The sequence below is a fragment of the Buteo buteo genome, chromosome 24 (genome assembly GCF_964188355.1).
Source record: "Buteo buteo chromosome 24, bButBut1.hap1.1, whole genome shotgun sequence".
NCBI lineage: Eukaryota > Metazoa > Chordata > Aves > Accipitriformes > Accipitridae > Buteo > Buteo buteo.
The window spans coordinates 12,564,489-12,577,680 of NC_134194.1; the positions used below are offsets into that span (position 1 = coordinate 12,564,489).

At 60.8% G+C, this 13,192-nt stretch overlaps 1 protein-coding gene across 13 annotated transcripts in view; it reads left to right on the forward strand.

Moving 5' to 3' along the window:
- The window catches only part of ABLIM3 (actin binding LIM protein family member 3), a 57,038-nt gene extending 46,572 nt beyond the window's left edge, over window positions 1-10,466 (forward strand). Inside the window, exons 10-23 of one of the 13 annotated variants that reach the window (XM_075056541.1) lie at window positions 361-516; window positions 1,685-1,714; window positions 2,293-2,422; window positions 3,292-3,390; window positions 4,824-4,874; window positions 6,284-6,418; window positions 6,672-6,736; window positions 7,080-7,227; window positions 7,939-7,968; window positions 8,398-8,456; window positions 8,953-9,013; window positions 9,242-9,249; window positions 9,819-9,899; window positions 10,294-10,466. In XM_075056541.1, the coding sequence (XP_074912642.1) occupies window positions 361-516; window positions 1,685-1,714; window positions 2,293-2,422; window positions 3,292-3,390; window positions 4,824-4,874; window positions 6,284-6,418; window positions 6,672-6,736; window positions 7,080-7,227; window positions 7,939-7,968; window positions 8,398-8,456; window positions 8,953-9,013; window positions 9,242-9,249; window positions 9,819-9,899; window positions 10,294-10,407 (1,167 nt within the window). In that variant the 3' untranslated portion in view covers window positions 10,408-10,466. Of the gene's footprint in view, window positions 1-360; window positions 517-1,684; window positions 1,715-2,292; window positions 2,423-3,291; window positions 3,391-4,823; window positions 4,875-6,283; window positions 6,419-6,671; window positions 6,737-7,079; window positions 7,228-7,938; window positions 7,969-8,397; window positions 8,457-8,952; window positions 9,014-9,241; window positions 9,706-9,818; window positions 9,900-10,293 lie in introns of those variants that run through there. The other 12 variants (XM_075056527.1, XM_075056528.1, XM_075056529.1 and 9 more) reach the window with 12 other exon arrangements.
- Window positions 10,467-13,192: the final 2,726 nt, after the last annotated feature.

Consider the following 13,192-nt stretch of genomic DNA (forward strand, 5'->3'; position numbering starts at 1 on the left):
TGGCCCCAGGGAAGGGTGCAGCAGTTCCCAGTGTTGTTCTGCACTGTGAGGCATCTCCCAAGGGACGAGCCCAACTTTTGGGGACAGCACAGACAAGCCATGCACCCTTGCCGCAGAAGCATGCCGTGCTGCCAGTGCCATTGGCACAGACCAGGAGCGCTCGGAGGGGCACAGTCCCACCCTCCCAGCTCCTCTGCCCTTTCCCTCTGCTGCCTGTCGGGCATCTCCTCTTACCTCTTCCTGCTGCTGGGCTGAGGTGGGCTCTGTCTGCTCTGTGCTGGCTCCACACTGTGCGCTCCAACCTTCCCTTCCTTCTCTCCTCCTCTTCCTTTCCGTCTCTCTGTCTCTCCCTCTCCCTAGGCTAAAGTGGATAATGAGATCCTTAATTACAAAGACCTGGCAGCTCTTCCCAAGATTAAAGCCATCTATGAAGTGCAGCGTCCTGACCTCATTTCCTACGAGCCCTATCACAGATACACGTCGGATGAGACGCTGGAAAGATATAGCTATGGGGAGGTACTGAGTCTCGATACGCCAAATGCCAGGCTGCGCAGGGAGCCGGGCCCTGATTCGGGGCAATGGGGAAAACTTCATGTGGGTTTGCTCACTCCAGTGGGAATGCTGCAGGGAGGCAGGAGCAGGGGTAAGACCTCTCCCAGAAGCTCCCTGTCAGTGGAAAGAGGGCCTGGGCTGGAAGGGAAATCTTGGTGGTGGTGCTGTAGAGTAAGAAAGAAACCAGTGACCTTATCAGCTGATGGCAGCGCCCTGCCCACACCGTGCCACAGACCCGACGTGCAGGGACAGACAGCACTGCACAGGAGGAGACGTCGCCCTTGGGAGTGATGTGGCAGAGAGCTCACCCATCACAGCCTGCAGCAGGAGAGGAGGAGGGCATGCAGCACACGTGCATCCCTCCAGGGTGGAGGGACAGACAGACAGCAGGTTCAGGCCAAAGCCTGGCCCCTGGCAAGCAATCCTCCTGGCCACCCAGCCCTGGCACGGCAGGGCTGCCCCTGTTGGGTGCTGGCCCCACAGCCAGGGGAAGGGGGCTTGGTCAGTGCGTTTTTTGCAAGCATGTGATGAGATGATGCTCAAGCAGCACATGGCATGGGATTGCCCTGTCCCGCTCCCCCAGGCAGGCTGGGGCTGCTGGATGAATTCAGTAAGTCCATGGAAGAAGAGGGTCTGAGCAGCTCACACAGAGATGGGGGACCTGAGGTCATCCTGGAAGAGGACTTTGTAATGGCCAGCAGCAGCAGCATCTCTTACTCTCATCTCGAGTCCCAAGGCTTGTCACAAGTCTGGTTTCCTCCAGCCCACCCGGTGATGGTGCAGGCAGCATGGCCATGGCCCACCGTGGAGCACCACGGGGCCAGCAACTGCCTTCCCCCCCTTGCAGCCGCTCCACTGAGGTCTCTGAGAAGGGGTGCAGGCTGCCGATTCAGGAGGTGCCATCCTCGCACGAGCTCCCCTCCTGGCCGGGGGCTCCCTGCCCTGCGTCCTGCCATAGTTGGGCTCTGGCTGTGCCACCAGCCACCCTCACTGCCTGGCAGCTGTGATGAGGCTGTAACACAGGGAAAATGGGCTGCTGTGGGACCTCAGTCTGTCAGTGCTCTCCTTAACCGTGTGCTGTCTCTCTCTCTCTCTCTCTCCCCCCCCCCACTTTGCCTCCTGCCGCCTCCAGTCCCTGGGGACCCTCTCCCCATATTCACAGGTAATGCCCCCGGCGGGCACCGGGGGTTCTGTCACCTGCTGCCACCACAGGGCGTCCCTTTGCCCAGGGACCACTGGGGCTCTGCTGAACGTCCCCCTGCCTGGGTGCTGCCCTGATGTGGTGGGAGACAAGGGACCCTGTCCAGGAGGGTCCTGTCCTTCAGGGGCCCAGGGATAGCAGCAAGCGAATCTTCCCTGGCAGAGTGGACCCAGAGTGCCACCCAGAGTGGAGGGGGACGCCAGTAATTGGCAACAAGCACAGGGGAAGGGGACTATCTCTAGGCAAGGGGATGAAAGCCTCTTGACAGACACTGTCACCTGGTCCCAAACCCTGGGCGTTGCTGCCTGCATTTCATCAGCAGAGAGGCAGAGCAGCCTGGGGACCCCTCCAGCTGTGGAGGACATGCACGCTGCCCTGCATGTCACACTGCAAAGCATGCACCCTCCTGGGCTGCCACAAGCATGGGGACCCCCCTCCATGGGACACCTCCTCACAGGGCAGCCGAGGCACTGACCTGCCTTGTCCCTCATCCTGCCAGCTCTAATCCCGCTTCTTTCCATGCCTTTCGCCATCCCCAGGACATCTACGAGAGCTTTGACATGCGGCAGAGGCGAGCCTCCAGCCCTGGCTACATTGACTCCCCCACCTACAGCCGCCAGGGCATGTCCCCCACCATCCCAAGGTCCCCCCACCATTTCTACCGTTCAGGTGAGGATTTCAGCTGCAACTCCAGGCTGGACTAAGCTCAGACCCCCAACTGGAGTGGGGTCACCAAACCGTCCCCTGCTTCTCCCAGGGGACCTCAGTGGTCCCCCCTCTGGCAAGCAGGCAGGAGGCCTGGGGGGTCCATGGGGGGCTGAGAGCAACAAGAGTTGTCAGGCAGTGACCAGCTTTGCTGTGTGCTGTGTTCCCCCGACTCTTGTCTTGCGAACAGAGAGGAGAGGCCGAGGGGGCTTTGTCCTGGCTCAGACCTGAGTTGGGGCTCATGGAGGATGTGGTGGGGAGGGAGGTGACCCCTCAGGTCCAGTAAAGATGCCACAGCTGGCTTGGTGGCTCTGGGAGGGGTGTGCACGAGAGTGCTTGTGCCCAGCCAGTGCTGTAAAGGGGGTCCTTAGACACACACACAAACGTGTGCATGCCCTGGAGCATGTCGGGGGGAAGCAGAGTGTGTCTGTGCCATGTCTCCTGTCCTTTGGAGCCGGGGAGGAACGACTGGGAAAATCCAAGGTCAGTAAGCCTGGAGGTCCCGCATTCCCTGAGCTACCCCCTACGCTGCACCGCTACGGGCTCATCACCGTTTGCCTCTGCAGCACGCTCGGCTTTCCTCTCACCAGCGGTGGGGCAGCCTGCTGCCCTGTAACAGCACCCACACATGGGGTTTCCTCTGCATCCCGCCTTCCTCTGGAGATGCGGGAAATCTCCTCTTGCTCCATCACGCCCCATCCTGGACCACAGCCAGGCGCACGTCCCCATCGCCCCCCCGCTCTTCTAACACCACTGCATTTAACACCCATTTTCTTCTGCCTCTTGTTCTCTCTCTCGGTCACTTATGGCTGCTTCTGCTCGGCACCGCGTAGGCACCGAGAGCGGGCGCAGCTCCCCCTACTATAGCCAGTTAGATGTGAGGTCCTCCACACCAACCTCATACCAAGCACCCAAGCATTTCCACATCCCAGGTAGGCTCTGGAGCGCCCCGGTCCCCAGGGAAGCGCCGTGTCTGTGGCATGCCCGCATGTGCCGTCCCCCCTGTGTCGCATGCGTAGCTCCGCCGCCTGCCTAGAGCCAGCTGGCAGCAGGATCTACCCCTGGTAGAGGCCATCCATAAACAGGACCTGCAGCTTGAACCCTCCTCCCTCCCCATCACCACCCGGACATCCCAGAGCTGCCCAGTCTGCTTGATCCTTGCAACGTCCCTCTTCTCCCTCTTCCCTGACCTACCTCCACCCACCACACAAAGATGAGTCCCCTGCGGAGAGCCTGCCCCCTCCCCTGCCTCCCCCCCCAGGATCACGAGCCGAAGCGTGTCTGCCGGAGGCCTTTCCGCACCCATCCGCTACAGATGACTATTTTATACTCCCCCTAGGGCCCGCTGCTCCCTCCCCCCAGAGTCTTCTGGGCTTGCCAGATGCCTGCTCCCCTTCTGCAGGGATTGCAGGGGGCCACCAGGTAAGGGCCACCACCCGCTCCCGGCCACGCAGAGCCCATGGGGATGGGGACGGAGTGGGCAGAAAGGGAGAGTGGGGAGGGAAGCAGGCAGAGCTGCCCATCCATCCTTCAGCGCTTGCAGGGGGGCCAGAGCCCCAGACCACCCTGCTCAGCCGTAGGCATCTCCCGCTGCCCTTGTCCTCCAAAGCGTGGAACCCTCCACAACGTACAGCTGCTGCCCTGGGACGGCAGCGTGAGGACACCCAGCGGCTCCCCACCATGGTCCCCTGCTCCCATCCCATCCCATCCCATCCCTGCCAGGGCTTGGCCCCGCTGCCTGCCCTGCCCTCCCGCTGACGGTCGGTGGTTTATGGATGGCCCCCTCCCCGCTCCGCCAGCTCCGCTGCCTGGCCCCTGCGCGGGGGCTGTAGCTCTCAGCACCAGGCTCCAGTTCGCTTTCCCTCCCAGCTCGCTCTTTTCTCTCTCTGCTGCGGAAAGAGGCTTTGGCTGATGTTGTTTCGCCCCAGTTAGCTCGCAGGCGGTTCTCGCAGGTGCTGGCACCCCTGAGAAACCACACCAGCGCGAGCCGTGGTGCGTTGCTGCCGGCTGGCAGGGGCGGCCGGTGGTTCCTGGCTGTGCCGCTCCCTCCCGGGGCTGGCAGCGCCCGCCGCCCCGCGGTGCATGCTGATGCTGGGGCGCTCACTGCATGTTGTCCGTGCACACCGCTGCCGAGGGCAGCCCCGGGACCGTGCTCCTGCTGCCCGTCCCAGAGCCCGCCTGGGCCTGGCCCGGTGCTGCGCTCCCGTGGGACGCGTGGACCCGGAGGCAGTTGTGTGATGGAAGCGTGGCATAGGGGTAGCGTCTCCTGCAGGACCTCTGTCCTGTCCGCGCTGAGCACACCCGTGCTGACCTTCCCTTCCTCCCTTCTTTCCTTCTTTCTTCCCTTTCTTTCTTCTTCCACCAGCTGCCGGCGAGAGTAACATCTACCGGAAACCGCCCATCTATAAGCGACACGGTACGGTCTGCCTGCCGTGCACCGGGCTCCGCTCCGTGGGGGATGCGGGGCAGGGTACCCGTGTGGGACTTGGTCTGGCTGAGTCACGTTTAGGGGCAGGGTGGGAGATGGGAGCAGGCATCAAGGCGAGATGTTGGGGTGCTGGGCTTTGGTGGGCTGATGCTCCTGATTCCCCTCCGGGCAGCAGAGTGCAGGGTTCAGTGCTAGAAAAAGGCAGCCCTGGACCTCATCCGTCTCGCGAGGGATGGAGGAGAAGGCTGTCAGTGGTGCTGGAGCCAGGGATAGCTGTGGGAGGGGGAGCAACGCCATGGAGGGGTAGCAGAGGGTACAAGGGTGGCCGTTGTTTGCTGATACCAGGAGCCAAAGCAGCCTCGGGAAAGGGATGAAAAGGTAATTTGCAGTTTCACGTGGAGCCCTGGATTAAAATCACAGCCCATCCTGGATGAATGCTCTAGGGTGAAACAGGCGTGGGGGGTGTTGAGGGGTGGGGAGGAGGCACAGGAGTCTTTGGTGTCTCTCAGCGGGGCTGGCTTGCACTGTCCCTGCTTGCTTCTGCATGTAGAGGGACAGCAGCTCTCCCCGAGCAGTAACTGTGTCTCTTCTCTCTCCCTGGGCTCTCCCTTCCCACCTGCCCAACTCCCACTGCCCCGCTGCTGGCTGCACCCGCTGCTGTAAGTAGCTGCTGTTGGCAGGGTCCCCTGCGCCTGAGGTGGTGGGATGGCTCTGCCACACGGTCTGTCCTTGGCGCTCCTTCCCCTGTGAGTCTCCCGGCCTCTCGGGGAAAGGAGCAGGGCTCACCCTTGGGTTTTTCATGTGTGCTGTCAAGGCTCAGTCCCCAGCCTGAGCAGAGCCCTGCGTGTGGCCCTGCCAGAGCCGGAGCTGCTGGGGTCACCCCTCTGCTCCTCGCTCCTGCTACACAGCCCACTGCTGCCTTCCCTGGCAGTAGCCCACCGAGAGCCCTTTCCCCACTGGATCTCAGCCTTCCTCCATACCTTCCCACCTGTGCGGTTATAGCCCTCGGGGTGATGGGACAGCCTGGGGTACAGGGGCACGGGGAGGTTGGTGGCACTGGTGGTACTGGGGCTGGGGTGAGCGCTATGCAGGAGCCAGAGCTTGTCGTGGTGCTGTGGGCTATGAGCCATTTGGGTCCCTTTCCAGCCACATCAGTGACAGCACCTCTGCTTTTCACTGTCCCCACTGTGCTTCTGCACCCTTGTCTCCAGGAGGTGTCAGCAGTTTGAAAATGGATTATTCCCAGCTCTGTTCCATGCTGTCCCAGACAAAAATTGCTGGTGGCCACTGGGGAGAGGGGAGGGAAGAGGATTTGCCTTCAACTCAGGGTAGATCTTTGCAAGTCCTGCTGGTGGGACTCCGAGTCCTCCTTACAGCTCTGCCTGCTCCTTTTGCAGACAACCTCCCTGCAGCCACGAAAAGCAAAACCAGCGAAGACATCGCACAGTCATCTAAGTATAGCCCTGCCTACTCCCCGGACCCATACTACCACTCTGAGTCAGAGTACTGGTCCTTCCAAGGCTCCCCCAAAGGTAACAGTCCCCCATTGGGCTGGGGGAAAGGGAAACCCATTCCTGCCCCCAAACCCAGCCATTCCCTGGGAGGTAACACTCCCCTGCTCCCCCGAGTTGGGTCTGGACCCGAAAGTGGGGTTGGGCTGAGATACCTGCCAAAGTGACCCCAAAATCCTGGCAGCCCTTGGGACCCCATGGAGCTGGGGACAGTCTCCTCCCTACCTGTCTCCACCTTCATGCCCATCTGACCCCCCCACCTCTCTCCTTGCAGCCCCCCGGGCCCGGAGGTTCTCGTCAGGAGGCGAGGAGGACGGGTACGACCGGGGCATGCACAAGGTGAGTGATCTCCCTGCCCGCAGCCTGGCAGGGGAGAGCGGCAGCAAGCTGTCCCCGTGGTGGTCGGCTTTGGGGAGGAGGCCCAGCCCAGCTCTGTCACCCAAGAAGGGGCCACCAGCATCTCTGCTGCCATCTGCCATCTCTCCCACCTTGGCCACCCCCAACACGTGGTCTGAAAGAGGGGGAGTGCACCCCCTTGCCGAGGCACCCCAGCCCAGTACCTCGTCCCCAGGGACGGGGGAGCAGATGGGAGATGCTGTGCCCTGCCACGATGTGCCAGCGGTCAGCGAGGGCCGGGCAGGGAAAGGAGGGGTGCAAAGTGGCTTTTCCCCCCCCTGCCCAGATCCAGAGCGGCATTGGCAGGCTGATCCTGAGGGAGGAGATGAAGGCTCGGTCCAACTCCTACGCAGACCCCTGGACACCCCCTCGCAGCTCGGCCAGCAGCAGAGAAGCCCTGCACACGGCTGGCTACGAGGGCTCCCTCAACGGCTGTAAGGACAACCCTGTCCATCTGTCCATCCCACCTGGCACAGCCCCAGCCCCTGTGGGAAGTTTGCTGGGGTGGAGAGAGAAGAACAGGGGACTTGGGAAGGGGTGGTGGGCGAGGTGCTGGGCACCAGAGTTGGACTTGGGAGGCTCTTTTCCTCTCTGGAGGGCTCCATCCATTCCCTGTGCTCCGGCTGGGATGGGGCATTGCCTGGCGGGTGTTGCAGTCTGTCCCGGCAGCCTGGTGAAGTGCCTCATGGGGTGGTTGAAGGGTCCCTTGGGAATCTCACAGCACAGCCGCGCTGGGTTTGCTCTGACCTGTTTTGGACTCGCTGTGTGTGTACCTCCTCGGTAATGGCATATCTGGGACCTTCTGGCACCCCAGACCTGCTGACTGGCCCCAGGGTCACCTTCCTTGCTTGCGCTGCTCTCACTGCACAGCACCCAGGGCACCCAGCCCCTGTCCCCTCAGGGCTGCAGGGGGGGCTAGGGGCACTGGGGAGCCTGGCAGCACAGATGCCCCTGCATGCTCCGTGCCCTATTTCCTCGTGGCACATCTGCCCTCACGGAGCTGGGGCTCTTCAGAGGTGCTTAGGGAGCCCCTCAGCCCTGCTGGGCTCCCGGGAGCCCCAAGGAGGACCCGCATGCCCCAAGGCAGCTCTGCATGGCGTGGGGTGCTCGGTCCTCCCTGACACCCGGCTCTGCTCTCCTTGCAGCTCCCCGGACACACTACCTGGCCGACAGCGGTGAGTGTGTGAGCCTGCAGCCCTCTGCAGCTCAGCCCGCGTGGCTGTGGGGTCCAGAGCCTGAGCTGGAGGAGATGCTGGGACCAGGGAGGGAAGAAGGGGAGAGAAGAAGGTGCCCTTGAAAGGCTGGGCCAGGGTAGAGCTGAACCAGGGCAGAGCTGGTGGCAGCACCGGGAGAGGACAAATCAGAGAAACAGAGGTTGTGTTGCGCTGAAGGGTGAGGTGGGAGGACTGCCATGGGAAAGGGATTTTGGGGAGAGGAATATCAGCGCAGGAGGAAGCCAGGCTGGAAATGAGTCGGAGCTGGAAGGAGACAGAGCTGGGTGAATGTGGAGCTGGGTAGCGATGTGGGAGCAGAGGGGTAGGGTGGCTGCAATGTGGGGCTCACCCCTGCTTTTTCCCTTATGCACCTTGGTGGCTTCTTTGCAGATCCCCTCATTTCTAAATCGGCCTCCCTTCCTGCCTACAGGAGGAACGGGCTGCACAGGGTAAGTGCCTCCTGCCTCCATCCTGCCGCTGCCAGGCATCTCTGCACCCGTCATCATTCTCCCCAGACTCCTCAAAGCCCCCGGTGCTCTCCTTTCACGACTAGGGTGTCCTGCTCCCCGCTTCTTTGCACTCCTGCTGTCACTGCTGGTCTGCGCCAATCCAAAATGACCCTTATTAGGGACCAAAGTTCCCTGTCCAGGCGCTGCAGGACAGAGGTACCTGCCCTGAATGTCCTGCAGGGCACATTTCAGAGGGACCCTGGTGTTGCTTCCCAGGATGAGAGCTTTGCTTTATACCCTGCGGTAGCAATTGCTGGGGGTCAGGAGACCTGGTCCTCCCTCTGCGTGACCTGTACTTGTTAGTTCACCTCCTCGTGCCTCAGTTTCCCCACTACCAGGTGTGGGGAGTGGGTCCTGCTTTGGAGTGGGTGGGTGCCATGCTGAGCGTCTGGTTGGGACCCCCTCTTACTCCTCCCTCCCTGTATCCCTCCTGCAGCCTCCCAGTGCCGAGCTTTTCCACTACGACAGCACGAATGCCGTCAACTGGGGGATGCGAGGTAAAGTGCCGCGGGCTGAGGAGCAGCGTGGGCAGGGGACCCTGTAGGCATGGAGCCAGAGGCCGTGTGGCTGCCTACCCCACCACAGGCAGAAATGGAAAATGAGGCCCAGGCTGGGAGGAGAAGTTGGGAGACAAGCAGGGGTCCCTACAGCCCTGGGGGGAGGATCCTGGCAGCAGAGGGGTTAGCGTGGCTCATGTGTTTTTTGTCTTTTCTCTCTCCCTACAGAGTACAAGGTAAGATGCTCCTGCTCCAAGGAGCAGCTGCCAGCCGGAGGTGCGAGTACCATCCAGAGGGAGTCCCAGAGACGTGTCCCTGTGTCCCCAGGCCCTTCAGGAGGAAGCTTTGCCCTCTGCCCACAATGCCCTACCTTCATACCCCTCCATCCTTCACCTGACAACCCTGTCCTGGGACGGTGGGGCTCGGACCAGAGTCCTTCCCCTCCCGCCAGGGTCCCAAGCACTTGGGCAAACAGAAGTGTCTCCTGGGTGAGGAACAGAGAAGGGTGGTTGTGCTGGTGGTCCCCTACTCACACTCTTCCCTGGGTCACTCCCGGTTTCACAGAGTGAGCAGGCTATTCCAGAGCCACCGAGGTGAGTCAAGGTGGATTAGGATGACCCTGAGAGCAAGTCCCCCCTTGCCTTGTCCCATCCAAGCCCTGGAGGTAGCTGTGCCACCCAAATCCTGCTAAATACAGCAGGAGCAGGCTTTGCCCTGGTGGCCCCCATGGCCTCCTTCCCAGGTGTGCCCCAACTGTCCTCTTCTGGCTCTGGAGCTACCCCGTGGTCTTCCTGTCCCTGTGCAGATATACCCCTACGAGCTGCTCCTAGTGAAGACGAGGGGGAGGAACCAGCTGCCCAAAGACGTGGACAGGACTCGGTTAGAGGTGAGGAGAGCCTTTTCCATGGCGGGTAATCTCCTCAGAGGGACGCAGTCCTGTGGGGCGTCCCCTTAGCCCCAGCAGGCAGTGTGGGACTGCGAGGGGCTCTCCAGGAGCACATGTGTGCCAGCGCACTGTCACGGTGGTCCTGCTGCTGCACTGGCCTGGCAGAGCCGTTCCCCGTGCCCACAGCATGAATTTGTTTGGCAGGGGCAGGAGGGTGCTGGGTGCTCCCCCTCTCCCAAGTGAGCTCTGCTGGGGGTTGTATCACCCCATCGCACCCAGTCTGGCAGGGGATGCCATCCCACCCCACTGCAGCCATATGGCCTGCGTGGTGGCCGCTGGCCCCGGATGGTGGCCACGGTCCCCAGCCCTGGCCCAGCATCCCGTCTCTCCCCAGCGCCACCTCTCCCAGGAGGAGTTCTACCAGATCTTCGGCATGACCATCGCCGAGTTCGACCGCCTGGCCCTGTGGAAGAGGAACGAGCTGAAGAAGCAGGCCCGGCTGTTTTAAATGCAGTGCACTATAAATATATACATACCTATAAATATATACATAGAAAGATCTCTATATTGCAGCTCTGTATGATTCTCGGTGCTGTATGTGGCAGAGGCGCCCTCTGCACCCCTGAGAGTGAACTGGAGTCTTGCAGATCATTTTATGCTCTTTGTTTCCTTTTCTTTTCCAACCCCGGTTCTGTATCAGTCCTTGGGTTCTCCCCGGGGCTAAAGCCACGTGGGCCCCAAAGCACTTGGCGTCTGTCAGGGCTGCCCCACGGAGTGGGGGGATTCTCCTGCTGCAGGCACAGCACCCAGGGCTGGGGGACGGGTGCAAGGCCCTGGGACGGGGGGTGGGATGGGGGTGTCCCATCCCATTCTGCTCAGCTGGTCTGTGTATTTACTTGTGGGTTGGAAAAGGCCCTGGGTACAATTGCAGGAAAGCGGGATCTCGCCATGGGCTCCTTAATGCCCTCCCTGCCTTTAACAAGGCCATGCTCTTCGGGGCACCTGCAGCCTCAGGATCAGAAATACAGAGCCTGGGGCAGGGGATAAGGAGGAGAAGTGGTGGGGACCCCACGGGGAGCAGGGTGCACCCCCATGGGTCAAGGTGCGAGCCTGAGCCCGGTGTGTCCTGAGCTGTTGGCTTTACCTGCAAACCCAGTATTGCTACAGAGCCAGTTTCTCCTCCCAAAGTGCCATCCCAAAAACAAGCCGTTCTGAAATGAAACGGCCAAAGCCACCTCCTTCCCGGTGCAGTTTCTTGCTGCTGTTCAGGTTTGTCCAGGGCCAGCAAGGCCCGAGAGTGGACAAACTGAGCTGCCGTCCCGTCCTGGGCCTCTGTGCATGGGGTCCTACCAGAGATGGTGGGAGCACCCAGCCCTGCTGCTCTGGGGTCTCGACACCCACATGAGCAGCAGTGGGACCAGTCTGGCCGGGAGCTGGTGGCAAGGCCAGAGTGGGGGAGCCAGGGAAGCCAGTCCCACTAACTGCTGGACCTTTTCATGGGGGTTTTCCTGGATTACCCCATCACTGGTGCCTGAAGTCTAGATCAATACCTTTGCCAGCCTCTAGGAGTGAAGGCCATTACCAGGGCCATTCAGCATTCACTCCACTGCAAACTACTGGGATTTTTTTTTTTTCTTTTGCTTATTTTTTCTTGAAACTAATAGGGTTATTTCCATACAAACACTTTTCTTGGTGTCTGTGGTGCTCTGGTTTCCTATTTGCTTGTCTGGCACAATTTTCAGCCATACTGCAGGACTGAGCAGTCCCAAACAGGTCAGCAAGCCTCGGGGCACCTCTGCAAGAGCTGGGTTAGCAGGGTTCCTCTGAGGGGACAGTCACCGTCACTGTGCCACAGGCCAGCTCTGCTTCTGCCTGTTCTGGTCCTCTTTGAAACTCTCCTGTCCTGGCGTCTCCCATCAGGTGGATCAAATGCTCTCCTTGCCATCAGCACCACCACCATTGGGTGCTGAGACTGCTCAGCTTGTTGCCCAAAAAGCCGTCACTGGGTTCCTGTGTGAGGGCAGGAGAGACATGCGGTGCCCCTTGCAGGGGTTTGCCAGGGTGCAGGGTGCTTGGGGCGGGAGATCTCCCATCAGCAGCAGCCACAGCTCCAGGAGCTTTATGCTGGCGTGGAGGGGGCTGGGGACTGAGGTGGAGATGGCAATATTGCACTGGTAATTGCTCCTGTCTGCTTTAGTGCAGCAGTAAATAAACCAATTTTATTTATAATGATTTTACGCAGATAAGCTATGGCTCCCTAAATCAAGCTCAACCATTTGTGGCTATAAGAAACTTCCCTTTCAGCAGCAGTTTCAATGATACAGCCTGGAGGATATTATTGTTAATAATAATAACACAACAGCAGGAGTCTTTTCAAAGCTTTTTATGGACAATAACTAACTGTTCCCCACAACTACCTGTGTGGCAAAGATGGGGAAACTGAGGCAGAGCCAAGGAAGCCTCTCTGGCTAATGCCGTTCAGGGGCACCAGACACCCCGTGGGACCCTCATGGGCTCCCATTGCCCTGAAGTGTGCAGAGAGCACCCATCTGCACCCGGCAAGCGGCAGCGGGGGCATTAGCACCTGCCCTGGAAGCCATCACTGCCTGAGCCCATGCTCTCATTTGGCTGCTTCACAAGTCCCAGCCCCAAAGCAGCCGGAGCCCCGTGGGTGGTGGCATTGGCAGCCCTGGCCTGCGAGCGCCCTGTGCCCCGACCAGAGCCCCAGAGGTGATCCCACATTACGAGAGAAAAATGGGGCTCGATCCAGAAGGGAGGGACCAGCAACCACCAGCCAGGCAGGGTGAGGGGAGTGGGGCAGGGCTGGCTCCCAGCTGGGCACAGGGGGGTGCGAGAGGGGCTGCTGCCTCCGAGCTGGCCTGGGCTAAGAGTGCTCCAAATGGGGAAGCCCTCGAGGCCAGTTGCTTAGTGCACGTCTAATATTTCAATTATCGCTTTCTCAAGTGATAACTAGGTATGTGTGAAACCGAATGACATTTCTGTCACAGCCTGCTGGCCCCAGAGGAGGGCTCGGCTGCAGGTCTGAGGCTGGGAGAAACTCTCCTGGGGGTGCCAGGAGTCACTGCCCCTGCTGCCACGCGCTCTCCACGTGCGGGACGTTCCCTCGCACCCCCCCACACGTCTCCCAAGCCCCGGTGTCCCCTGAGGTCTTTGTTGGGGAGGGACAGTGACGGTGGCATGAGCACCATGGGCAGACAGAGGCTGGGCAGATGAGGGACACCAGGAGGGAGCAGATACGAAGGGGTTTGGGTGGGGGGGAGCAGGGAGCGAGG